Below are 27,105 nucleotides of genomic sequence, written 5' to 3'. Positions count from 1 at the left end.
AAGTTCAACCATGCAGTTGTCATTCCTGAAATGGATGTTCCATTAGAACAGCCATGCAGAGAAGGAGCATGGAGCATTCATGCAGGAGCTAAATTCTGTGCTGTTTCAATCAAAAGCACTTTGCTAAAGAAAACACAACAGTTGGAATTACAAAATAACCACAATGCTCAGCTAAAAATACCAAACAGGATGTTCTTCATTTGTGGTTGTATATGTTACTAACAACAAGAACTCCAAAACCCTCTCTGATCTCATTGTCAATTCATCTTAACTTTCTTCTGTTAGGTCTCTGGACCTTTCTGACATAAATGATCGATGGAGATAGGAATGTTCCCACTGTGCCAGAAGGACAGAGGAAGTAATTTAAAAGGTGGCATTTTATGAAGAACGGGTCAGTGGTTGCCCGGATTAGAGAAGGAGGTAGGAGGTAGTGTGGGTGTGGCTACAGAGGGGTAGATGAGAGAGCTCTTCTGTGGCGATGAAACAGTCACATATCTTCAGTGTGGTGGCAGATACGCCAATCTAGACATGTGATAGAATTGCCCGCACATCTCTCGGTCTCTCTCTCCTTCCTCCTGACTGTCCCTCCATCCCTCACAAAATACAAAGGAATGCATGTAAAAAACTGGTGAATCATGAACAAGGTCTATAGTCAGGTTGACAGCATTATACCAATGTGAATTTCCTGATTTTGAAACTGTACTGTAATTATGGAAGATGCTATCATTGAGGGAAGCTGGATAAAGGGTACATGGTCTATCTTGGTTTTACTCTACTTTTGCAACTTCCTACGACTCTAGAATATTTACAAAATAAAAAGCTTTTAAAACTGTCATTTTAAAGGTAACATCCCAACCCAGTGTCATTTTGCAGTCAGCCACCATGCAGTGGTTCAAGCACTGAGACTTGGCAATCAAACCAATGAGGACTTGAGTCCCGGTTCCACTGCTTACTAGCTGTTGTGACCTTGAAAGAGATCCAAACTCAGTGCCTTAGTTTCCTCATCCTGTAAGTGGGAATGATAATAGGACCTACCTAACAGGGGTCTTTAAAGGATTAAATGAGATACTACAGGCAATATGTCCAGAGTTCATGGAAAGCATTCAGTAAGTATTGGCTGTTATTATTATTAAGATGGTAAATCAGTCTAAGTACTTCTAAGAGCATTAAGTTCTTGATTAATTTGGCTGACATTCAAGAACACACCAAGTGCCAGGCACATGCCTCATGTGACCAAGGAGATGGAGTCTAGACATGGGCCCTGGTTCTGGTCTCTGTCTCTTTGGATTTTTCAGTTCTATAATGAATACGATCTTTAAAGATGCAATTTACATGTAAGATGGATGTTATGAAAGTGGAAACACAGGGGCCTTGAGGAGGAACTAACTTAAGAACGAAAGGCCCTTTCTGCAGTCAAGGTTGAAATGGGAGCTTTCTCTCTGCTAAATTACTGGAGTACAGTCTTCAGCTGCAAGCACTCCTTTACCAACAGACAGAAATGAGAATAAAGCACAGGTTAACCCATTGGTGTTGATGTATAACTTTAAGGGTTAAAACTCTTTACCCATCAACCAGAAAAAAACTAAATCCATTCTTCCTTTATCATTCTTTAGAAAAGACATTAAAGTATCCCCAGGGTTATAGAGGAAAAGGAATTTATTATAGTTTGAGTTTGTATTAATAAATTTAGATCAAAGCATTTCTGAATTAAGTATGGAGTTTCTTGATTTTAAATTAATTACAATACCTATGTAAATACATCACTGTATAATGAAAGTAACAAGCTTTGAATATTAAAGGCATGCACATCATATACAGATGGAGTTGGCATGACACATTACTAGCTTAAATATGGTAATATAGATAACCCATGGGGAGAGGAAAGAGCCACTGTAAGCAGTTTGGGAGTCCTCTATATACTCAGGAATTTAGGGTCTTTCATAATGCAATTAAACTTCAAACAAGACTGACATGCATATGATGAATTTTCTGTTTGCCAATTCTCCCCCATGTCTACCAAAACAAAGCAAACAATGTCCTCCCTTCTCTGCGTTGGCCTTTGCCCTCTGAAACTGATCTCAGTGGATTTTGTTGGATTTAGTACTAGAAGGAGATGAGTGAGCAGAAGACCAAGAGGTCAGAATATTCATCTCTCATCCCACTCCATCCCTGCTTCTCTATATCTTGCCCTTGCTGCAGTCCTCACTGGGTACCTTTCCAGGGTCCCTTCCTGTGAGGTGGGTCGTCAACAAGAGGTTTTGGACCCTCTCTGTCTCCCTGCAGTCACGGCTTCCCCACTGCTAATTTCTATGTACCTTACCGCCCCTTGCTGATTCTGGTTAATAGTCCTTTCCTTAAATTAGGCATTTTTGAGTGTCGCATCTGTTTCCTGTCACATTCTTATGGATACAATGCCCTTCTCTGTGAGTCAGTAGCTAAGGTGGGAGAACACCTTATCTTTTGAGACTGAAGTTAAGACTGTGGTTTACATTCTGCTCAGACCATCAAACTGACATCATAATGGGACTGTTACAGGTCATGTGCATAAATACTCACATAAATAATACTAGGTGTGACCATTTTCAAATTCCCTCAGCAAACCTGACATCCCATTTTCTTGCTAAACGATTATTACTCTGTGGATTGAATTAAAACAGCACTAAATTAAAACGGCACTGCTAAGTAAGGACTACAGAGCGATGTCCAAGAGTCCTGTCCTGATGGGCAGAGCTCATGCCCTGTGTTCCCTGGCACAGGGGAGCTCAGCAAATACACAACCAAACTGCTCCGCACACTGGTGACATACTTTTAGCCTCTTTATTTCACTTGGATGGACACCTTTCTTTACCAAGATCTCAATCAGCTATAGAAAGGGGTCATTCAAAAAATATTTTTAAAATTGATTCATCTGAACATCTTTTGCTGTTTCCATGGCAACTTTTCCCCAAAGCCATAACTCTAAATTCCTCTGAAAACTTCATCTCAGAAATCTAATGTATTTGGCACTCCAAACACTCAAATTTTACTATACAAATTTAACTTGGAAGAATTCTAAGAGTGTGTCAAACAACCAAAAAAAAGGAGAGAAAATCCTGACCGGTTTTTATTTTCATTTCAAAGGATCATGACATCTTTCAAGGAAAGAGCCCTCATCAACACTGCTCATATTTGAGTAAAGTAGTTTCGTTCTTTGTGTATAATTTACCCAAACTGAGATGTATCCCACAGCCACATCCAAGCAGTCACCATAAAGACAGAGAAAGCAGTACCATATAAGGATGGGTGGTAGTCCTTATTGTTTCATTTGATCTATCTTTAAGTTTTTAAGTATTCAGAAAGTACTTAAGAATAAAACAAATCAGAATAGTTGGTCTTTTGAAAATAAGATTAGAACCAGAAAATCTGAGAAGGTACATTAAAAGATATTAAATAACTGTATTCATTTGTAAACCTTGCTGATCTTAGTCCAAAATTTTGCAAGCTCCTAAGACTTTTAAAACTATTTACTCCCCTATTACTTCAGAACTTACAATCTAAGACAGGCCATGCTAAATAACATTCACCAATGTGGCCAGGGCTTGAGAAGGGGCCCCACAATCCTTGTCAGTGACAGATAGAATGCCAACACACCTGCCACCCTGGGCTGATTGGGAGTTTTGTGGGTTTTTTTTTTTTTTTTTTTTTGCAGTTGACATTTGTTCATTTATTAACCCTTCATCATGCAAACTGCTATTTCAAGGCAATATATCATATAGAATTATCGGCCAATAGTCCATATCTCCGACTATGAAATTCCTAATGGGAGACCTTCTCTCTTCCCTTTAAAATTAACATGAAATCATATGGCCTGTTCCAGCCAATCAGATGCTGCCATGTAAGACTTTGCCACTCCAAGAAGTAATATAGAGAAACAAGGATAGTTAGAAACCATTTAAGTCTGAGTACAAATCATAGGATGATGAAGATCATAGAAAATCATATAATTTTTAAAATTTTGAAAAGGAATTAAGCACTTATTCTGTTAAATCCAATGCCTTTGAGTCAGTTTGCCTCCTTAGCAATAGCAGTGGGCAATGACTCAAGTCTGACTGATCTTGTCACTCTGTCCTCCTGTGTTGGCGAGGGGCCCACATTGGACCAAGGAGGTGTGTCTTGACTGGGAGATTTTTAACCAGGATGGAATTGAGAGAGAAGAGCTGGGAGAAGCTAACTTTCTCCTTCTCACTTTTGTTTTTCTTTCAGTGCCTTTGCATTTCCCCCAGAGCAGGCCAGTCTGTATCACATCCTCAACAAGTGATTGTTGGAGAGTGACAGACCCTAGCTCTCCACTCACCTACAGTCATGGACCCAACATCCAAGCATGCAGGTTTTCGGAGAATTCCTCACATCAGTTGGGAGATGATGATCACTAATTCTAGAGCATCACCGACTCGATGGACATGAGTTTGAGCAGGCTCTGGGAATTGGTGATGAACAGGGAAGCTGGTGTGCTGCAGTCCATGGAGTCACAAAGAGTTGGACATGACTGAGTGACTGAACTGAACTGAAATGAAATGAATTCTAGAGCCAGGACTACCATGTTTAATAAACTGCTATTCCAGCTATCTCAGAATAGAGGTAGTGAACTGAGACAAGATCGTTAAATGCTGATGCATCAAGAAGTCACCTGAAGGCTGACACAAGAGAGAAGACAGGAAACGTTTAAAAACAAGATCCAAGATGACAAAGGGCATCAGGAGTTGAGGAGTGAAGAAGAAAATCCCAAGGCAGTGAGGCTTCTAGAAGGTCCACCATCACCCTTCCCCCACGGTGTGAAACATGATGCTCATAGTCATGATTCACTCACATCTGGAAGAGGTAAGTCACATTTTGTCTCACTCTTAAACAGCAGGGAAAGACATACAATTCATTTGAGAGAGCACAATACAAAATGAACCTCACAAACAGAAAGATGTTGATGTCTACAGAGATAAATCTAAGGCAAGGTTTCTTAATTTCAGCACTACTGACTTTGGCAATGGACAATCCTGTTAGGCTGTGCTGTGCACGATGTTGAGCAGCAACTCAGGTCTCTAACTACTAGATGCCAGTAGCATCCTTTGCCAGTTGTGACAACCAACAATGCCTCCAGGCATTTCTCAGTGTCCCCTGGTTGAGAACCACTGGCTTAGATTACCTAGAAAACAGATGCTAAGGGACATTTTTGCCCTCATGCTATGGGAGAGGAAGCATTCTTATGCCTCCTGTACTCTTAGTGCATTCAGCTGAAATGAAAATGCCAGGTTACAAAACAAAAGACCTCTCTGAAAACTGGTACTCCATTACCTCAGAGTCACCTCAGGAGAAGCCCTACGTTGAAATCTCTGGATCCCCTTCCCGCTGAATCTAGACTTTGTAGAGGCTTCTTGAACAGTACGTGGTCCACCATGTATTTCAATCAATTGGTGGTTTCCAAACATGGCTGCTGTCAGAATCACTGATGCCAAGCGTCAGCCTTGAAGATTCTCATTTAGTGGAAATTGGGTGAAGCCCTCAAGCCAGTATGTTCTGCAATCACCAGCTGATGATGAGTGAAGTTTTGAATCCACTGTGGATTGTGATGTGTATAGGTGAAACCACTCAAGTAGCCAAATTCATTTCCTCATAGATGTTTATTGTGTGCCCATCCTGTAGCAGGACCCATTCTAGACAGTGGGAATATCATGGGAAAAGAATGATGAGGTCCTTGCCCTGAACGTAGGGAGTCTAACACGTATAATATAATACCAAGTAGTGGAGCAGACAATGAATGCAGCATCTGGTGTGCTATGATCAATGGTAATTGATGGACTCAGAAGCACTTTGGAGAGAGCAGTCGAGGAAGTGAGTTTTTTCCCCCACAACTTATAGGATATATATAGAGAGAGACCCACACAACATCCAAGGCAGAAGAGACAGCAGGAACAAAGGTCCAGGGAAGGAAAGAGCTGGTCACATTTGAGGAACTAAAAGTACACTGATGTGGCTGAGCAGTGTCAAGCTGAGGGAGGGTGTTAGGAACCAGGGAGATTTATGTAGGAAGACTTGGAAGGCCAAGGTCATAGATGAAGGTATTAGTCTAAGTGTAATGGAAACCAGTCAAAGAGCTTTAAGCACTGAAATGACACAATCTCATTTTTTAAAAAAGATCTCAACTGGTCCCACGACTGGACTATAGGGTTACCATGTTGTCTTAGTGAGGATGATGGCTGCTGTGTGTTCGGGTATAGATGACAGCAGTGCAGGTGGAAAGAGGAGGATGAATTTGGAGAGTGCTGTGAAAACAGACCTGGCAGGGCCAGATTCAAGGTGGGGCATGCAGGAAAGGGAGGGCTTCAGGATGACCCCTAGGTGTCTGGCTTGGGCAGCTCACCAAGTCACTGACCATTTACTGAGGCAGGAAAGGCCAAGAGTGATACAGGTGAGGGGCAGGTGAGAAACCAAACACCCAGTGAAGAGCACATACAACTGGACAATAATATCACGACCAAGCTGAGACTCAAGTGTATTTGGTTCAGAGTCATCACCAGGTGGGGAACAGGAAAAGTAAATAATACAAGTTTATGATTAGAAAGGACTGAGACCAAGGGTAGTATCTGTTTTCTTATGATTAACAGATATTTCTGCTACACAACATGCAACAGAAATCTGATTGTTCATCAACCAGCAGTGGTGCTTAACAAGTGTTTTGAGGGACTTTCCTGGTGGTCCAGTGGTTAAGAGTCTATCTGTCAATGAGGGGAACATGGTTCGATCCTTGGTCTGAGAACTAGGATGCCACATGCTGCGGGGCAACTGAGACTGTGCACAACTATTGAGCCCGCGTGCCCTAGAGCCTGTGCTCCACAAGAGAAGCCACCACAGTGAGAAGACCGCACCCAACAACTAGGGAGTAGCCCCTGCTTGCCACAACTAGAGCAAGCCCACAGGCAGCAACAGAGTCTGTACACTGCAACGAAGACCCAGCTGTAAATAACTAAATAAATAACATTAAAAAAATGAAGTGTTTTGAAGGATGGGAGATGTGGCTTCCTAAGATGATGAGAGTTCCAAACCAAAGAGGTTATATTCAGGAAAAACTTAGGGCAGCAGAAAAGAAAGTGTGTTGGGAGGTGGGGATGGGGAATGGAAAAGGTATCCATGATTAGTAGAGGTGTTAATTAAGGTGATTCAATAATCTCCCTCTGATTTGTAACTTGCAAAATCTGGGCTTTTGTGAGGAGACAAATGAGTAGCAAGCAGAGTATTATAAAAGTGAATTCTGAGCCATGCAGCAGGCCAGTACAAATTCCGCTGAATTTCCTAAGATGTCTATACTGGCAGAACTGATGGATGATAACTGATCCATATCAGCTCAGTGCTGCAAAGGTGCCCAGTTCTGGGTGTCTTTGGAATTACCAAAGAATAGCCTGTAATCAGGGGCTTCCCCGGCAGCTCAGCAGTAAAGAATCCACCCGGAATGCAAAGAGACGGGTTCAATCCCTGGGTCGGGAAGATCCCCTGAGGAAGGCATGGGAACCCACTCCAGTATTCTTGCCTGGAGAATCCCACGGACAGAGGAGCCTGGTGGGCTGCAGTTCACAGGGTCACAAAGAATCGGACACGACTGAAGCAACTGAGCACACACACACGCGTCCTGTAACCAACACCACTGAATTATTAAGTAGACTTAATGGCTTTAAAGTCTTTCAGAATCAAATGTTCATAGAAAGCAAACTTGGAAACTTTCATAATAAGACCTCAACAGATTTGGGTGAGGAAAGGCTCCCTGCCAGGGTAAGCAGCTTAGCCCTTCCAGTGGGTTCCTTAGGGAGGAGGAACCATAAGTAGAGCAAGGAAAGAGTCAGCGGTTAGTAACGAGGCTGTGGTCAAGAGCACAGAGGATAGGGACTGCACCAAACAGGAAGTGATGTCAGCAACAGAGAAGCTCAGAAGTGGACCAGTCAAGGGACAAAAATGGCTGCATCTTGACATCTGGACTTCATGGGGGGATGTCCCAAATCAGAGCCTAAGCCCCTTGCTTTTTGCCACACCTCAGTGAACAGAAGACACGTAACCCATCTGTAGACTTATCTTTACAGGCAGCAACATGAAACCTTATTGTTTCTCTTTCACAAAAAAGAGGGTGAAAATAAGTGAGTGCCTCCAGGGAGATGCTGGAGATAACAGTATTCCATAAGGTGTTCCAAGACGCCTCTGATAATTTGTTCTAAAATTAATATTCAGTGTAGTGATTCTACTGAAGTCACCATACTCAATTGCACAGATTGTCATGAAATTAGGCATTTGTCACAAGACCTTGGTAGATGATCAAGGTTTGCAATATTCTCTTTGGAGTTAATGCAAGAAAGCATATGAGGAAAGATGCTTTCCTCATCTTTTCCCAGATTAAGGTAATCTTTAACTCAGGCCAAGCGATCTGACTTTTGGGGGCCCAACAAGAGTGGGAGAACACTGCTAAGGCCACGATCAGTGAAACTAGGCTGACTCATTATTATACCCCCAGCACTCGGGATGCATTTGAGGCTCTCTCTGAATCTCTGTGTTGGTCTTTCTCTGAAGTTCTGCATGTTCTTTGAATAGAATATATATAATATTCAGAAGATTTACTCTGTCTTCTCTTTCTCAGTCTCGCTACACAGTAAATGTTACATTTTCTTAAAAATATACATGAAAATTAGATAGACCAGGGGGTCTCCATGGGAGCAATCTTGCCCTCTACGGGACATTTGGCCCTGTCTGGAGATACATTTGGGTATCACAAGTTGGGGTGGGTGGGGCTATGGTACAGGTATCTTGTAGGTGGATATCAAGGATTCTGCTAAACATTGTACAGAGTACAGGACAGCCCCACAACAAAGAACAATCCTACTCAAAACACTCATTTTGCTGAGGCTGAGAAACGCAAGACAAAATGGCATTCAACTTAATGGATGTGCAAATTTGGGGTTTTGTCTATAGCAGTCCAATTAAAGAGCTATCTGGCTGTGTAATTCAATGATACGAAGGGTCACATTAAGTCACTGAAAGTAGGATATTTGATTGTTGGTTTATTATAGTGACAAAAGAGGAAGAAGGGAGGAGAATTTGGCTCTTCTAACTCAATTTTCTGAGTCAAATGAGCTCTGTGGGATCAGGGCATGTGCATAAAACTCTCTGTTCTGTCACTAACTCCACCTGTGCCACCCTGAACTCCACCACTCTAAACTTGGATTTCTTCAACCACCAAATAGAAAACCTAACCGCCCAGCTGGACTTGAGGCTGAAATTGACACAGACAGTGTCCAAACACTTTGCAACGTGTTTAAGACAATAACAGTGAGAAGCTGCAGTTTCTCTAGGAGTGCTGCCAGGCAAGCACTGATTTGTGCATGTCATCCTTGACCCTCTATCAGTTCAGTTCAGTCGCTCAGTCGTGTCTGACTCTTTGTGAGCCCATGAATTGCAGCACGCCAGGCCTCCCTGTCCATCACCAACTCCCGGAGTTCACCCAAACTCATGTCCATCAAGTCGGTGATGCCATCCAGCCATCTCATCCTCTGTCGTCCCCTTCTCCTCCTGCCCCCAATCCCTCCCAGCATCAGTCTTTTCCAATGAGTCGACTCTTCGCATGAGGTGGCCAAAGTGCTGGAGTTTCAGCTTTAGCATCAGTCCTTCCAAAGAACACCCAGGACTGATCTTCAGAATGGACTGGTTGGATGTCCTTGCAGTCCAAGGGACTCTCAAGAGTCTTCTCCAACACCACAGTTCAAAAGCATCCATTCTTCGGGGCTCAGCTTTCTTCACAGTCCAACTCTCACATCCATACATGACCACAGGAAAAACCATAGCCTTGACTAGACGGACCTTTGTTGGCAAAGTAATGTCTCTGCTTTTCAATATGCTATCTAGGTTGGCCAAAACTTTCCTTCCAAGGAGTGTCTTTTATTTTCATGGTTGCACTCACTATCTGCAGTGATTTTGGAGCCCAAAAAACCCTCTATAGCCTCTCCAAATGCAGTCTGGCTAGTTCAGTGTCTTAAGCATCTCTAAAATATGCTGACTGCACTCAACCTCCAGCTCAGTTGAGGTAGAGAGCGTCTCCTTCATCTCTCCCTGGTCCAAATGCCAGGAAGCGTGCACTTTGACACCTCCTCACCTGGGACCAAAGCAGGATTTTCAAAATACGAAGTTTACCAAGTCACCAAAAGGCATCAAAGGATGACACCCAGCTGGGAGGATGGAGTCACCATAAACTCCATGTGGGAAAACCGTGGGAGGAAAGGTTGGGAGGAAAATGTTGGCTGCATTTTTGTTTTGATGATAAAACAAGACAGTTGTGCTATACTTCAGGAAAGTGCTAACTGATTTTATAAATGCAGGATGCTCTTCTCTGTTTAAGTGTTTTGTATTTCTCTCTTTGTCACTATTAGGACCGTTTGAAAAGATGAGTGAAGAACTCATAGCAATTCCTAAGATTTTCACTATTTCATCATCTTTGGAAAAATGGCCGAATACCTGGCCCACAAAAATGTTTGATGAACATTTGAGTAAAAGGTGAGCCACTGATTTCTTAAATACAGTGTCCCCTTGGCCAAATGAAAAAAAAAGCACTGAAGAAAGAGTATTACTTGCCCCTGGATTAGATTTCAGAGGAGGCAAGAGGTACTGAGGACACCTGAGGATAATTCTTTTCTAGAAGATGAAAAAAAAAAAAAAAAAAAAAACAGCCTCCAGGACTCCAGGATAATACACAATGGGGCAAAACCAAGTTGGGCAAAATAAGTGGAATATTTATGCAAAAAGGCAAAAGAAGCTCTTGGAATTACCTCAATCACTGTGGGGGAAGCAGACAAAGAGTGCAGCGTTAGAAAAATCTTAAGCCATAGAGGGTTATGTTAATATGAAAAACAATGGGTCACACTTAATACAGAACATTCTTTTGACTTGTGACTGATACAGTGCTGCTGAGCGCTGCTGCTTTGTCATTCTAATGCATGTTTCAGAGGACCGGGGTGACTTCTTTCGACCTGAGAGCCAACATATTCTCTCTGGAATCATCCTTCTGAGTCTTAAATCAGAAAATACGTATATAGTCATCTGTGCTAGAATACAGGGTGATTTCATCAGCATATCTTCAGAGAGCAAGAGGAGGCATTAACATCTGCTTGACTTTTAAGTTTTTGCTTTTAGGAAAATGAGACATCTGATTGAAAATCATTTTTAATTTGTTTCGTGATGCATTGAGTGTATTTGCATAATTAAGGCAATAATCATTCATACAACGAATAGATTTTTTTTTAAGGAGTCACTTCTCACCTTTCCTCCCTTACCTTGTAAATGATATTGACACCTCAGATTACAATTCAAAGGGCACCAGCACACAGTTCAAAATCAGAAGAAGGTAGTGGGATGAGATGCTGATTAGACATAATGAGCACAGACCCTAGATCTTTCTGTGCAAAGAAACCTCTGCTGAAAACTGGTTGCCCTTAATACCGCTTTAAAAGGCAAATCTCTGAGCCGCTGGTGTCTCAAAAAAAAAAAAAAAAGAACAGGCATTAGTAACTTACTAGTGTCTCACTGAGCATTTCAAGGCAAATAATGCTGGCAAAACTAGAGAAAGAGCCGTCATAGGTTCCTAGAACGGGTGCCTGAGAAGGAACCTTAAGAATTTCCTAATTCAGGCCCTCATTTTTTTTTTTTCCAGCGCAGCAAAGTGAAACCCCAGAAGGTCGCGGTGAGCCCAACCTGTCGTGTCCCCCCCAACCCCGCCCCGTCTGCAACCAGCCACTCTACTACGCCCCGGGAACCAGTTGGAGCAGCTCCCCGGGATCTCTGCACCTACCACCCCTGTTCACCTCGACTCCTTTCTTGAAAGCTTTCCCTTTTTTAAATGTGGAGAGTGCATTGTGGAGGACACGAATTCCCAGCAGATAACTGCCTGTGCCTTATTATAAATATTGATGATCCCTAACTTTCCGTCTTAATTCTCCCTAGTTTTGAAAGTCAGCCCCCAGAATGTTGCATCTCAATAGTGAAAATCATGTCAGAGAGAACTCAGTAAAGTAGCAGATGCCAGAACAACTGCAATGCCCCATGTCAAAGCCACACATCTACCACAGAGACATGGCCAAAGACTGGGGTAAACTAAAACAGATCCCTGTCGGCTTCCTGGAGGCGGTGCTCAGAATCTTCACAAGTAGTACCCATTCCTCAGAAACATCTCTATGTTCATTGGACTTTTCTTTCTTAAGTCTTCTCTCTTTCTCAAAAAGAAACTCCGTCTACAATCTGGATCTGGTCGGTCCCATCATTCACTTAGAAATCTTGACTCCTTCTTTAAAGGAGGCAAACTCCACGAGTTTTATGTCTCGTGTGTCCTGCGGTCCCCAGCTCTGCGCAGTGCCTGGCATACAGTAGGACCCCAAGAAATGTGCAATATTTGAGGCAACAGGAAGAGAGGCCACCAACACATGACACCCTACCACCTTCTTATATTAAATCAGAAAATGTGCAACCTTGTGTCCCGCTACAAACTCCTAGGGAAATGCACGCCCCCTTTCCAAGGAGCAAACCAGAGGCACCCCAAAGCGCCTTGCAGGGCTTCTCCGGAGGGTCCACTGGTCACACGCTGGGATCGCCAAGCCGCCCAGCCTCCCGTCCAGTTCTCTGTGGGTTCTTGCGGTGTATCTCACCAAAGACTGGGTGGGCGAACCTGGGCCCAGCCCAGGGAGTCCCATTTCTCAGCCTTGGCCAGAGAGGCGGCGGCAAGGTCCAGTCCCCTACCCCAAACGCAGTGACTACTGCGCGGGGCAGAGGACCACGGGCTCTGGGAGTGGGGGTTCCCCTTCTAAGGGGCATCCGAGTTTCTGAACAGGTGACACTCGGGGTGATGCAGGCGGCACTCTCCAACGCCCCCCGCCCCAATCACACACCGAGGACCTCTGCGGAGCCCCGGATCCTTTCAACTCCGCGCCGTCCCCGCAGGTCGGCCGTGTGGCGCCCCCTGTCGCCTCTGCGCGCGCCGGGACACTCACCGCATAGTGCAGCTGCGGTTTCTCGCGGTTCACCGGGTCCCCCATGTCGCCACCGGGGGAGGAGTAGCAGGCTCTGGGGCTCAGGCTGGGGTCGTGGCGCCTCTTCGGGGTCCCCCTATTTTACCGCCATCCTCGGGCAGCCCCCGGACTCGAGCCCTGCTCCCTGCGCCCAGAGCGCGGTGCAAAGCGTCCGGGGCACCAGCGTCCCGCCGCGGAGCCGGTGGGGACAGGGAGGAGGCGACGGCGAAGGGGGAGGAGGAGGAGGAGGAGAAGGAGGAGGGAGAGGCCGAGTCAAATTCGATGGGCGGGCGTTTAATTCCTTCCGCTCCTGCCGGGCCCCAGTCTCGACCGCCGCTGCCAGCTGTTTGGGGGCTACAGCGACCGAGCGCGCCCACGACAGGTGTCAGGGCGGCCGGCGCTCCGAACTCCTGCCACCCCCGCCCCTCCCCGAGCCCACGGGCCCCGGGATGCCAGGGCCGGGGCTGCTAACGCCTTCACCACCAGCGAGAGGGAGAGAGCTTGGGTTTCCAAGAAAGAGACTTTGACTAACTTTGAAGGAGGTGTGGGCCTGACGCCGAAAGCCGATTCGGAACCGGCCCCCGGCGAGGGTGGAGTTTCAGTCTTTGGAAAGCCTTCCTCTGAGAGAATCTCAGTGGCGGGAACCTCAGGAGGGGGCAGGCCGGAGAGGGGCCAAGTCAGCTGCCTCGGGGAGCTGTTGGGGAGAGGGAGGCCGGGCTGGAGGCTTGCTCGGCCACACCACTTCGGGCCAACTGAGTCCCAGAGGGCGTGCAGGACCTGGGCATGTCTAGAGAACCCGGCGGCACGGGGGAGTCCTGGAAAATCTGCAGGAATTCAGCTGGCACTGAAGACTAGCGTGGGTGCCAGGATGGAGCTGAGTTGGGGGTGGGGGGAGTGCTCGGAACCCTCCTTTCTTTGTCTTAGCAAATCAGAAAACAACACAGCGAGGATTTGGAAAGAGAAGAAACGCACACTATTTGCAAATGCTGCCAGATTAACCGAATGATTTTAGCACACACTGCAGATTCACAAGGCCACCTAAAACTGACTTCTACTTCTCAATATCCTGGTGGAAGCCTACACTTTGAGCGCCAAGGTCCCTCCCCAGGCCTGATATTCTGTGATTTGCCAGCAGCCTCTCACAAGCTACATCTGGACAAAGGTAGGGATTGGGACCAGAGTAGAGAAACTCCAGACTCTGTGAAATCATTCATTCCAAGCCCAAGAGGGGTGGCTATCAAGTAGAGGTTGGATTTGTGAGTGGCTTGTGTCAATTCGGGGCTTCCCAGGTGGCTCAGTGGTAAACAATCCCCCTGCCAATGCAGGGGACACAGGTTCCATCTCTGGATAGGGAAGATCCTGTGCAGAAGGAAATGGCAACCCACTCCAGTATTCTTGCCTGGACAGTCCCATGGACAGACGAGCCTGGTGGGCTACAGTCCATGGGGTCGCAGAGAGTCAGACACAACTGAGCGTGCATGCACATGTGTCAATTCTTCACAGCTGTGAGAATGTGAAGCCAGGGGTTCAGGTGTCCTAAAGAATCTGCTACTAGATACCATGACAGTGCATCTGCCTGGAAAACTGTAAGACTGCATCTTCTAGAGCTGACCATATGCCTGCCCTCTGACCCCACTTGTAAATATATAGAGAAAGGGATGCCAGTGTCCTTCTCATGGACAAGAATGTTCATAATATCATTAAACAGAATCAGTAATATGGAAACTATCCAAATGTCCATCAACTGGTGCGTGATGAACCAACCTTGGTCTCTCCATATAAGGGAATACATACTGCTCAGCAATGACAGGAAAATGCTACTGTTGGACACAACAACATGGATTATTCTCACAAATGCTGTGTTCAGAGAGAGAAATCAGACTGAAAAACAGAACATACTGTAAGATTCCATTTATTTATTCAGAAGTTGAAATTCACATGTTGAACTTAAATAGGGAAATGTGATCTCTGGCAATAGCAGCCAGAATCATGATTTCCAAGATGGGGAGGTGGTACTCACTGGGAAGGGGATGCAAGGGAACCTTTTAGGGTTCTGAAAATGTTCTGTATCCTATTCTGTATGACAGCTACCCAAGGACACCCATGTGTAAAAATTCACTGAATGGTACAGTTCAGATTTGGGCAATTTACACCCTTCACCATGTGTATTTTATACTGTAATAGCAAAGAAACAAAAATAAATTTAAACTCAACCCCCTGCCCAAACCAGGAACTTCCAGCCAGAGTGCTACCAGTCTTAAGAGAAAGTCAGTTTCACCATTTGCCCAGGTCTCCTCCTCCCTGCGGGCTTCCCTAGTGGCTCAGAGGGTAAAGCGTCTGTCTGCAATGCAGGAGACCCGGGTTCAATCCCTGGGTTGGGAAGATCCCATGGAGAAGGAAATGGCAGCCCAATCTAGTATTTTTGCCTAGAAAATCCCATGGACTGCAAAGTCTGGAAGGCTACCGTCCATGGGGTCTCAAAGAGTCAGACACGACTGAGGGACTTCACTTTCCTCCTCCCTACAGCCTGCCTTGCTCAGATCACCTTTGCCTCTGCAGAGTGGGTGAAAAGAGTGAACCTAGTCACCTTAGAGGCCCTCCCTACTCTCAGACACGTCCAGGCAGAGCTGGAAAGACAACACATTAAAGTCCCCTCTTCACTTTCACTCTGCTCCGCTGCTGAAAGCAACCCTTAGAGCTATGTCATCAAAGACCCTCAGAACAAGGAGAAGCAGTACAAGCTTCACTACCCGGCACCCTTAACAGAGTGCTGCTGGAGGGCCAGCCAAAGGAGGGGATGCATATGCAAATGCCCCATGTCGACCTCTGCTTCCTGGTGCTCTATTTAGAAAGAGGAGCTCTCTAGCCTGATGACTTCTTCCTCTGTTACACCTGCCATTAAGCTCTCAAAGCTAAAAATCCCTTTCCCTAAAAAAAAAATTTCATTATCTATCTATCTACATACACACCATAATAATCGGGTTCCTGGATTAAAAAAAAAAAACTTAAACATAGCGCTTTGATCATTATCCTTGAACATGATGCCACCTCCAGGTCAAAATTGGGTTATCTTAGATCTTAGTTTGTTTGTACTCTGTCTTTGAAAAATTTATTAAGTCACTAAACAGCATTGTTGTAAGCCCAAAATAATTCATCACTCCCCAAACTGTGTACTTACACTTTAGGAATGACTTCTGTCTGCTAGCAGATTTCTTGCTAAACTGTCATTGCTAAGTTGGACTTAAATTTTCAAGGGCAACAGGGTTGTTGTTTTTTTTTTTTTTTCTGTGTTTGAAAGGTTTGAGGAGATAGGACAAAGCATCTAAGAAAAGAAATCATCAGTCCATGCTGCAAGACTCTTCAATTCATCTCTGAGTGAGTTATGCACCTCTTCAGTTCTCAATCCATTTCTTCGAGACTTGACAAAGAATCTAGAAGATTGTGTAGAACTCTAAGAGGTCTGCTAAATCTTGAACAACTTAATCATATGATATCCCTTATATTCAGTTCAGTTCAGTTCAGTAGCTCAGTCGTGTCCGACTCTTTGTGACCCCACGAACCGCAGCACACCAGGCCTCCCTGTCCATCACTAACTCCTGGATATATGGAGTCTTAAAAAATGATAAAAAGGAACTTACTTACAAAACAGAAAGAGTAGAAAACAAACATGGTTACCAAAGGAGAAGGGGGAGGGATAAATTAGGAACCGGGGGTTAACAGATGCATATTACTATATTCAATACCTTGTAATAACCTATAATATAAAAGATTCTGAAAAAGAATATATGTGTGCATATATATGTGTAACTGAATCACTTTGCTGTATACCTGAAACATTGTAAATCAACTATAATTTAATAAAAATCTTAAACAATTTGAATTCCACACATTATTTTTATTTGAATCTATTTAAAGGTGTATTTTAAACACCACGGGGGAGCCTGGTGGGCTGCCGTCTATGGGGTCGCACAGAGTCGGACACGACTGAAGTGACTTAGCAGCAGCAGCAAGAAAAAATTCTTTTTTGCACATCTCTACTTCCAAGTATCCTTCCCATGTTATTTAACTATTAACTAGGTTACTTATTCAATAAATATTCTAAGTGCGTATAATTTGCAGTTATTGTTCTAGGTCATTTAACCTATTCATTAAATGGCAGGTGGTTTCAAAATTCAGGTTTGATCTTTTGGGGTGATGGAGGGCGACAAAGAGAACACATAAAAACCTCACTTCAGAAAAGGCTGAAGTTCATATCATTCACTGGTTAGGTTAAGAGCCTGATGAGCTAATGCTCTCTTTTGGTTAGTCATCTTTTTTTAAAATAAATTTCTCTGATGTTTACAGTGTTCCCCAGAGAGGACTCAAAAATAATGTCTAGGAGTTCCTCTACTAGCATCACTTTTAAGAGAAAATATGTCACGCTATCAATGGCATTTTCATGACTTCCTATCCCCAAATATTACAGCATTTCCAGTACTGACAGCTGCCCTCTCGGCCAGGACATTTAAATTAAAATCCCTGTTTGCATTTACTCTGCCTGCCTATAAACTGAGTTAATATTTTCCACATTTCATGCCAACCCAAGGGTGATTACATTTTTTAAAGGAAAACTTTATCTAAATCCATGAAAGCAAACTCAGCTTCAGGGTGTAGGAGGAGCCAAAGGCCCATGCGAGAACTAAAATGCACTTAGATCAGAGGACGAGGCCCTTCTTGCACACCCAGCCCTGTCGTGGACAGAGCAGGTATGGGACCCTCTTGGTGGGGAACCTCTTCCTCCAAACCCACCTCCTATACTCTTCCATCCTACTTATCCTGTCAACCCACCTCCAAGAGTATTTTTAAATTTTTGAAACAGAAAAATTAATAACATACAATGTGCAGCTAAATGAATTATTGCAAAACATATACCCATCTAACCATCACTGAGATCAGGAATAGAATATTGCTAGTGTCCTTCGGCTGCATTATAACACCCTCCCCTCAACCCCAGACCAGGGGCAGACACAGTCTTGTCTTTAACAGAGTTATTTGCTTCCCTTTTATAGCAGGGTTTCTTAGTCTCAGCACTTCTGACACTTGGGGACCAATAATCCTCCCACCAGCTTTACTGAGCTATACCTGACATGGTGCAAATTTAAGGTGTACAGTGTGGTAACTTGATACACACACATATTGTGAAATGATGATCATAAGATTACTTAACACCTCCATCACTTCACACAGTGAACAATTTTGTGTGTGTGATGAGAACATTTAAGATCTACCCTCTTAGCAACTTTCAAGTGTACAGTACAGTCCTGTTACCTAAAGTCACCATGCTGCACATTAGATCTCTCAAAATTTATTTCATAGCCACAAGTTTTTAATCCTTTGACCAACACCTCCTCATCCCCCCACTGCCGGTCCCTGGTAACTAGCAATCTATTCTCTATTTCTGAATTCAGGTTTTTTAGATTCCACAAGTAAGTGAGATCATACAGTATTTGTGTTTCTCTGCTTTGTTTCACTTAACAGAATTCCTTCAAGGTCTATTAATGTCTCAAATGGTAGGAATTTTTGTGGCTGAATAACGTTCCATTGTACATATATGCACCATATTTTCTTTATCCATTCATCCATGCAGATGGACACTAAGGTTGTTTTCATAGCTTGGCTATTGTGAATAATGCTACAGTGACCATGGGAATGCAGATGTCTCTTAGAGACCCTGATTTCAATTCTTCTGGATATATACACAGAAGTGGGATTGCTGGATCATGTGGTAGTTCTGTTTTTAATTCTAAATTTTGGGGGGAGCCTTCATACTGTTTTTGATAATGTCTGTGCCAATTTCCATTCTCACTAACAGTGTACTAGTGCTCCTTTTCTCTACATTCCTGCCAACACTTTTTACCTCTTGTCTTTTTTATAACAGCTATCCTAACAGGTATAAGGTGATACCTCATTATGGTTTTTATTTGCATTTCCCTGATAGTGGCGCTGAGCATCTTTTCATGTGCCTGTTGGCCATCTGTATGTCTTCTTTGGAAAAACATCTATTCAGGTCCTTTGCACATTTTTAAATCAGATACATTTTTGTTTTGCTACCGAGTTCTTAGAGTTCCTTCTCTATTTTGGATATTAACCCCTTATCAGATACGTGGTTTGCAAGTATTTTCTCCTGTCCTTTAGATTTCCTTTTTGTTTTGTTGATTGTTTCTTTCTCTGTTCACAAGTTTTTAGCTTCATGAAGTCTCAATAGTTTATTTTTGCTTTGATTTTGCTTGTGATTTTGGTGTCATACCAATAATTCTGTGTTGTGGAGGCCATCCTGTGCATCACAGGATGTTTAGCAGCATCCCAGGCATCTACCCACCAAATGAAAGTATTATCTCCTTCCTGCAGTTGTGACAAGCCAAAGTATCTCTAGACACTGAAAATGTCCCCTGCAGGCAGGGAGGCATGATCACCCCTATTTGAGGACTACTACTTTTTAGGAAGTTATGTGTTTACAAATTTTAGAGCTTAGTGTTGCCTTCTTTCCAATTTTATATAAATGGATTCATAATTACATTTTTACTGCATCTGGCTTCTTTTACTCAACATCATGTTTCTAACGTTCTTCCATGTTGTCACATGTAGCTATGGTTTGTTCATTCCCATTGCTGTCTAGTAGTCCATTGGCTGTGTTTACTGCTGGTGGACATTAGTGTCTTTTTCAGTTTTGGACTACTGAAAACACACGGCTTGAACATCAGTATACCTATCTCCTTGCGCACATGTGCCCGCCCTTGAATAGGGTGCAAACCTGGAAACAGAACTGCTGGCTCATAGGCATGCATACCTTCAACTTTACTGGACAATGCCCGACAGTTTTCCAAACTGATCATACCAATTAGAGTCTTTATTTACACTACAGTATAAATAGACTGAACATAGTTTATATAAAGGCTGAATACAGTTTAAAATTGTCTCTCTTCTAGGTTTTCTCATGGGGCTATGAAGATAAAATTCAGGAAATCAAACTCCAGGATCGGGAAGGAGAAATGGGGAAGCAGGCATAAGGTCCTTCTTGTCCAAAATCACATGTCTCTTGCAAATGAAGAAAGACCTACCAGCTGTGCTAGGGTCATAGCATTGGAAACACTATTGCTGAGTCCATCCACATGTGTGGGTAACAGTAATGGATGTACCAGTTAATCTTCTGAGTGAAGGAGGATCTATTTTTAGGCAGAAGTTCAGCATACAGTATAGTGGGGGCAAACCTCAGCAACCAAACTATAAATATAAGGGCCACTTAAGGAATTATCATTTTGTTCCACAGCCATAATCTTCCCCCCTTCCTTTTAACCTTAACAGGGATATGGGGATGGGACAGATCCAAGGAAGAATGAAGTGCCCCATTCCTCTCTCCAGGTACATTAGAGAGAGACAATGCCAGCCAAAGACAGACCTGGTCCGATGACCAGTGACTGAGTAATTCCTGGAGGTCCCAAGAATGATGCCTGGGGCTGTGGTGATATAGGACAGAGGAGAGAGCATCACTCAGAACTCTTGCCCTCAACCTTGACCCCTACTACAGAGAATATCAAGAAGCTATGCATCCACAACTGGAACTGCGAATCTGATGATCTATGGATGCAGGGAAAGAAGGTGTGGCTGAAAACAAAAGTGACCATTGCTTTTGTTCACTGGGTCAGTTTAGCATCACTGGTTTGCCCTTTTCTCGCCATTTTGATATTTTTCACTGAAGAATTGCTACTCAGTGACTTGGAGCCAAGGAGAGTGCCCTAAAAAAGTATCCACAGAGAGATGCTTCTAAAATAAGTTTTCTATTTCAGGCTCATTAGGTAAAAAACAAAAAACAAACAGACAAAAAACAGAGACTGTATTCCCTCTAGTTATGATTTCCCAAGAAATAGTTGGAGAATCAAGAAACTACTTTCGTCATATCCACAATTTGATGTTATTCTGTTATCTCCACCCAACCAATTACAACCTCCTTTCCTCTGCACGGTGTGGCAAGCATGTAAAGCCTATAGAACACTCATGACAATACCAATGCTGCAGGTGCTAATTTGGATGAAAGCAATTCCACTAATTATTGAGCACCTACATCGCTGGCCCTTTGTTCAACCAGAGGCTTTACAAATAGCAAATCTAGATCGTCAGAATAATTGTGTGAGGAGAGTACGATTATCTCCATTTTATTCATGAGAGTGCTTCACTTGTTTCGCACATCTGGTAAATGGTGGGGCTGAGATGTAAATGAAGTTGGGTCCAAATCTCTTCACAGGCCATTCCAGTGTGTTTCAAAGTAGAGACTCTTTGATAAGTCAGATTCATTCATTAGATTGCTGTGGTGTCTTCTTATGAAGAGGGGAGGAAGACGCTGCCAGTGCCCCATCCATACCTCCTAGGCCAGTGGTTCTCAGTGGGGACAATTTTCCCCCAAGAGGACACACGGTTATGTCTGGAGATACTTTTTACTGACCCAGCTTTGTGGGGGTGCCACTTATATCTAGTGGGTAGAAGCAAGGGATGTTGCTAAACATCCTACAGTGCACAACATTCCCACCACAGAGAACTAGCCTGCCCCAAACATCAAGGGTACAGAGGTTGAGAAACAAATACTTCATAGACATAAGAAATTCACTCATTAATAACTTCCACTTAGCAGTACACCTCACACCAACAACACATTTTCTTTTAGTGGAGTGGGTCTTGTGCCAACAAAGAAAACAAGGAGACATTTCCCTAGAGTGGAAGAGTAGGACTGAGTTTTGGAGCTTACATGCAAGTGGGTTTCCACTCAGCATAGCATGTCAAAAGGCTAACAGAGGGTGCAAAAACTGACCATTTGCATGATCAAAACTGGCAGCTATTATTAGAGTCATTTAGAGCACTTGACTAGTCACCCAAGGAAACCACTGTTACATCCTCAAAAATCCCCGGTTTTGGAGTTTCAGTATTATGAATGATGACACCCATTTCAGGCAATTCCACACGTATCAGTTCCCCTCCCCTAATTAATCTATTTTATGATCGTGATTTAAATTTTTTATAGGGAGCAGAACATATAAGGCAAACGTTAAAGAGTTCGCTGTTAGGAGTGTAATAAAATGAGGAGAATGAAACAGAGTGTCCTTTGCTTGCCAAGTCACCTAAACTATCTGTATCCCATTAATCCACCAAATAGAGAGCATGGGCCAGAGCTCCAGATCTCCAAGGAATGCTTGACACATAAAGGTCGGACATCAATGGTTTAGCCTTGCCTTCTTTGCCTTGCTGTGCAATGGAGCCAAGTTTAATTTCTTGATTCTTTTTCTTTGGGACCATGCTCTAAAAAAGTGGTTCTCAACCAGGGACAACATTGTCTGCCAAAGGACATCTAGCAGGGTCTGGAGACACACTAGGGGATGTCCTATTGGTAATCAGTAGATAGTGGCTGCTGCTGCTGCTGCTGGTAAGTCACTTCAGTCGTGTCCGACTCTGTGCGACCCCATAGATGGCAGCCCATCAGGCTCCCCCGTCCCTGGGATTCTCCAGGCAAGAATACTGGAGTGGGTTGCCATTTCCTTCTCCAATGCATAAAAGTGAAAAGTGAAATTGAAGTCGCTCTGTCGTGTCCGACTCTTCACAATCCTATGGACTGCAGCCTACCAGGCTCCTCCGTCCATGGGATTTTCCAGGCAAGAGTACTGGAGTGGGATGCCATCGCCTTCTCCGAGGTAGTGGCTAGTGATATTTAATTCCACAGTGAACAAGACAATCCCTACCCGCCCCCCACCAACACACACATATACAAAACAAAGAATGATCTGGTCCCAAATGTTTATACTGCCAAGGTTGACAAACCCTACTTTATGGATACAATTGTCCTTCTGGTCACAATAATCCTAATATATCAGAATTCTATGTGTTAGACTAGGACATTTGCTTATTTCAAGCTTGGTTGTCATCTTTCTTCATGTTCATGGACACAACATACATGGAAAGATATTACCTGGAAAGACAATAAGACTTCTCCTTTTCAGCAGAAGACAGGACAAAAGGAAAAGGGATCAGGAAGAAATAGCTAATCAGTGTTTCTGAAAATATGGTCTTTAGGAACACATGCATCAGAATCACTTGGGGTGGGATTTAAAAAAAATAGACTGTGTAGACCTCCCCAAAACATGTTGAATCAGAATTTCTTAGAGCACCACCTCGGGAATAATATTTTTAGCAAGATCCCTTGATTGTTGTCATGTACAACATAGTGTGAGAACCAATGCCATCATGAGAGTAAGATGCAGAAAGTAATGCTTAGAAAGGCTGAATGACTTGTTCAAGGTCAAGCGGCTGGCATAAGACAATGTCAGAACCCACCCAGAGCTCTGGATTTAATGTTGAAAGAAGGTGGAAAATATCTCTAAATGTTTGAAAAAACAAGCAAGAATCGGATTCATTCGTAATTACTGAAAAAGAAATGAACATAACGTTTGACCTCGTTGATCATAACCCAGAGCCTGCTGAGTGACTTGTTACATTTTCCTGTAGTTTTGTCAAGTTTTCTTTTCAGTGTCTTCATGACTAAAAGTAAAAAGAATGCTATACATTATTTGTTTCAAAGCTTTTAGGGATAACTGATCTCTGTTAAATTTTATTTTTCAAGACATGAGACTCACTTTCTCACATTAACATGTCCAGAAATGACAAACATGTATAAATTACACAAATTTTTAGTCCTTTTAGATATTCCAAAGGGAAAAATTCCTTCAGATACTATTGAAAAAAAAAAAAAAAACTTCCTACCTAGAAATAATTCTTTGTCACCTGTCTTGGCAAAGCAAAGTTGTCGGCCACTAGTTCCTTATGGTTGATGGGACAGTCTGAGATTTGGAACAAAAGAGAGCTGTTTTGTACATCATAACAGACAATGTGACAGCTTCAAGGCTATCATTTTGCATTTCTGTGAAGTCTCATTTTTACAGTGGTCTGATCAAAAGAACAAAGAAAATTCAGTCTGGGAAAGTTGAAGATGAACATGAGCACAATGATGAACGATTTGAGGAGATGTCATGTGTAAGAAAGGAAAGCTTGGTCAGCTTTCTCCAGAAGGCTGGACCAGGATCAAGAGTGGAAATTATGAAGAAACAGACTTTGGCTCAGCATAAGAAACAACTTTCTATATTTGACCTGGCAATTCCACTCCTAGGTGCACAATGAAGAGAAATGAAAACATATGTCCACACAAAAACTTGTACACTTATGTTCATAGCAGTATTATTTACAATAGCCAAAGTAGAAACAACTCCAATGTTAATCAACTGATGAGCGGATAAATCAAATGTGGTCTATCCATACACTGGAACACTATTTGGTCATAAAAAGGAATGAAATGCTGTCATATGCTAAAACGTGGATGAATCTTGAAAACATTATGCTAAGTGAAAGCATCCAGTCACAATAGGCCACATATTACATGATTCCATGTACACAAAATGTTCAGAACAGGAAAAGCTACCAAAAGTAGATCCATGGCTGTGTAGGGCTGGGGACAGAAGGGGTTGGGGAGCAGAGAGGGTTGATAGCTAGAGGGCCCACAGTTTCTTTTCGGGGTGATAACAGTGTTCTAAAATTAATTATGGGGATGGTTGCACAGCTCTCAATGTATGAAAAACCACTGAATTATTCACTTTAAATGGGTGAATTGTATGAAATGTGAATTCTGTGCTGTGTGCTGTGCTTAGTCACTCAGTCATGTCCAACTCTTTGCAACCCTATGGACTGTAGCCCTCCAGGCTCCTCTGTACATGGGGATTCTCCAGGGAAGAATACTGGAGTGGGTTGCCATGCCCTCCTCCAGGGGATCTTCCCAAGCCAGGGATTGAACCCAGGTCTCTGCATTGGAGGTGGATTCTTTTCTATCTCCATAAAACTACAAAAGACAGAGACAGACACAGAGAGAAGGGAGGGAGGGAAGAAAGGAAAGGAAAGAAAGATGGAAGGTCTTTATAATAAATTGACTAATGCAAGAGAAGGAGGCAGCTATTCTGGGAGGTGGAGATGTGCTCTTCCCAGTAGTATTTAGAATGAGCCTGTATGACCATCAGCTTAAGGGGCTGCACCATGTAAGGAGTTTCACTATAGGATCTGCAAGTCTAAAATGGCAGTTAATGTTTTATCCCTTTGCTGTTTCCCTGACTATAACATGCGTGGTTCAAGGTTAAAGACTGGCATCTATTAATTCATTAAGTTCATTCTTTCATTTATTCTTTCAATGCCAAATGAAGGCCCTATGCTGTCTCTTCTTAATAATACAGTTGCTTCTTGCCTTAGGTAGAGTTCCTCAGAAACAGTCACTAAGATAAGGATTCATGGGTAAGTGATTTATTAAGTACATGTTCCCAGGAGTAACTGGTAAGGGGTAAGCATAACAGGGTATGAAAGGGGAGGAAGTCAAGTAATGGTGTGATTTCTGGCAGAATTTCAGTCTCAGTCTGATCCTGAGGGGAGCTTAGGATTTGTCCCACCTCAAGTCAAAGGAGCTGAGCTTAAATATTCTCACAGCTACCAATCACGGGCTGTGGGATGCCCCAGGGTGATGTAAACTCCCAAGCACTTCCTGTTCTTTGTGGGTACAGGGAAACTGCTCAAGAATCCCAAAGGAAATCCTCGGAAGACGTTCACAGATGTTGGTCATTAGAAGCAAACCACACAGAAATGGGGGGATGGAACAGACACACAGAATGGTAATAGATCTGAGATATTCCAGGCAGAGTACCAACAGCAAGCGTCCACTATACTTTTTGGTTGAAAACTTGTTAAGCTCTAAAAGCTGTTTATGACTGTTCCTATGTCCAGATATCCTGAGCAGAGTAGAAGCTGGCAGCCCCTGATGTATTTCCAGTGAAGTATGAATTGATCTTCCACGACTTCATACTCCAGCTTACCCCCTTCCTCGCTGATAAATACTATATCTGGCATCTTTGCCCACAGTAGACTTATTTCATTTCATATGCTAAAAATCTTCTGAAGTGGTTAATCTGCTCATACAGAGAATTTCTGCACTATGGGGAATTTCTCAGCAGCTTTAGCATTTCCATTTGTCATTTAGTGATGGACTTTAAGTTTGGATAAATTTCAAAAGCTGCAAACCCATGGAACCATTCACAACTAGTTTATTTTACTTATTGGATTTATTTCTTTCCCTTGGATTATCATAAATAGGTCTAAGACAGAAACAACCTAAATACCCATCAACAGATAAATGAATAAAGAAGATGTGGTACATATATACAGTGGAATACTACCCAGCCATAAAAAGAACCAAATAATGCCATTTGCGGCAACATGGATGGACCTAGAGATTATCAGACTAAGTGAAGCCAGACAGAGAACAAAAAATACCACATGATATCACTTTATGTGGACTTTAAAATACGACACAAATGAACCTATCTACAAAAAAGAAACAGACTCACAGACATGGAGAGCAGACCAGACTTGTGGTCGCCAAGGCGGGGGGTGAGGGATGGAGTGGGAGGTTCGGGGGTGAGCAGATGTAAGCTATTATACAGTGACTAGATAAACAAGGTCCTACTGTAGAGCACAGGGAACTACATTCAATAAACTATAACGGAAAAGAATATGAAAAAGAACGTGTATGTAACTGAATCACTTTGCTGTATAGCAGTAATTTACACAAAACTGTAAACCAATTAAAAAATAAAAAGGTCTAAAATGTTGATCCCCAGACATACAGTTAAATTTCTCTCTGCTTCATCAATCATTTTATGACATCATTTGTTGATTACCGTCTTTTTCTGGGGACTAAATTAGTATACGAGCATGTGTGTATTTAGCAGTTAAGTCAGAAACGTGCTGAGCATATATAAACTCTATATTGACATTTGCTATTATCACATAGGTATAGAACTCTCAGGTTGCATGATGAGGTTTTTTGTCCTCAAAGCTATTCTTCCTGCCAAGGGACTTGCAACAATTTTTCTGACCTATTTGGATTTTGAAAAATTATTTCTATCTTGTCTTTCTTTCTTCTACTTCTTACTAGCATTTTCTT

General features: G+C 43.0%; 1 protein-coding gene across 3 annotated transcripts in view; it reads right to left on the bottom strand.

Annotated features, from left to right (window-relative positions):
* The window catches only part of ARHGAP6 (Rho GTPase activating protein 6), a 541,907-nt gene that overhangs the window by 265,338 nt on the left and 249,464 nt on the right, over window positions 1-27,105 (bottom strand). Inside the window, exon 1 of one of the 3 annotated variants that reach the window (XM_070365359.1) lies at window positions 13,038-13,606. The exons of the other annotated variants lie outside the window; for them this stretch is intronic. Coding sequence (XP_070221460.1) covers window positions 13,038-13,082 — 45 coding nt within the window. The 5' untranslated portion in view covers window positions 13,083-13,606. Of the gene's footprint in view, window positions 1-13,037; window positions 13,607-27,105 lie in introns of those variants that run through there. 3 annotated transcript variants of the gene reach the window in all.

Source organism: Bos mutus, chromosome X, assembly GCF_027580195.1.
Source record: "Bos mutus isolate GX-2022 chromosome X, NWIPB_WYAK_1.1, whole genome shotgun sequence".
NCBI lineage: Eukaryota > Metazoa > Chordata > Mammalia > Artiodactyla > Bovidae > Bos > Bos mutus.
This window is presented reverse-complemented; position numbering and strand designations above follow the sequence as displayed.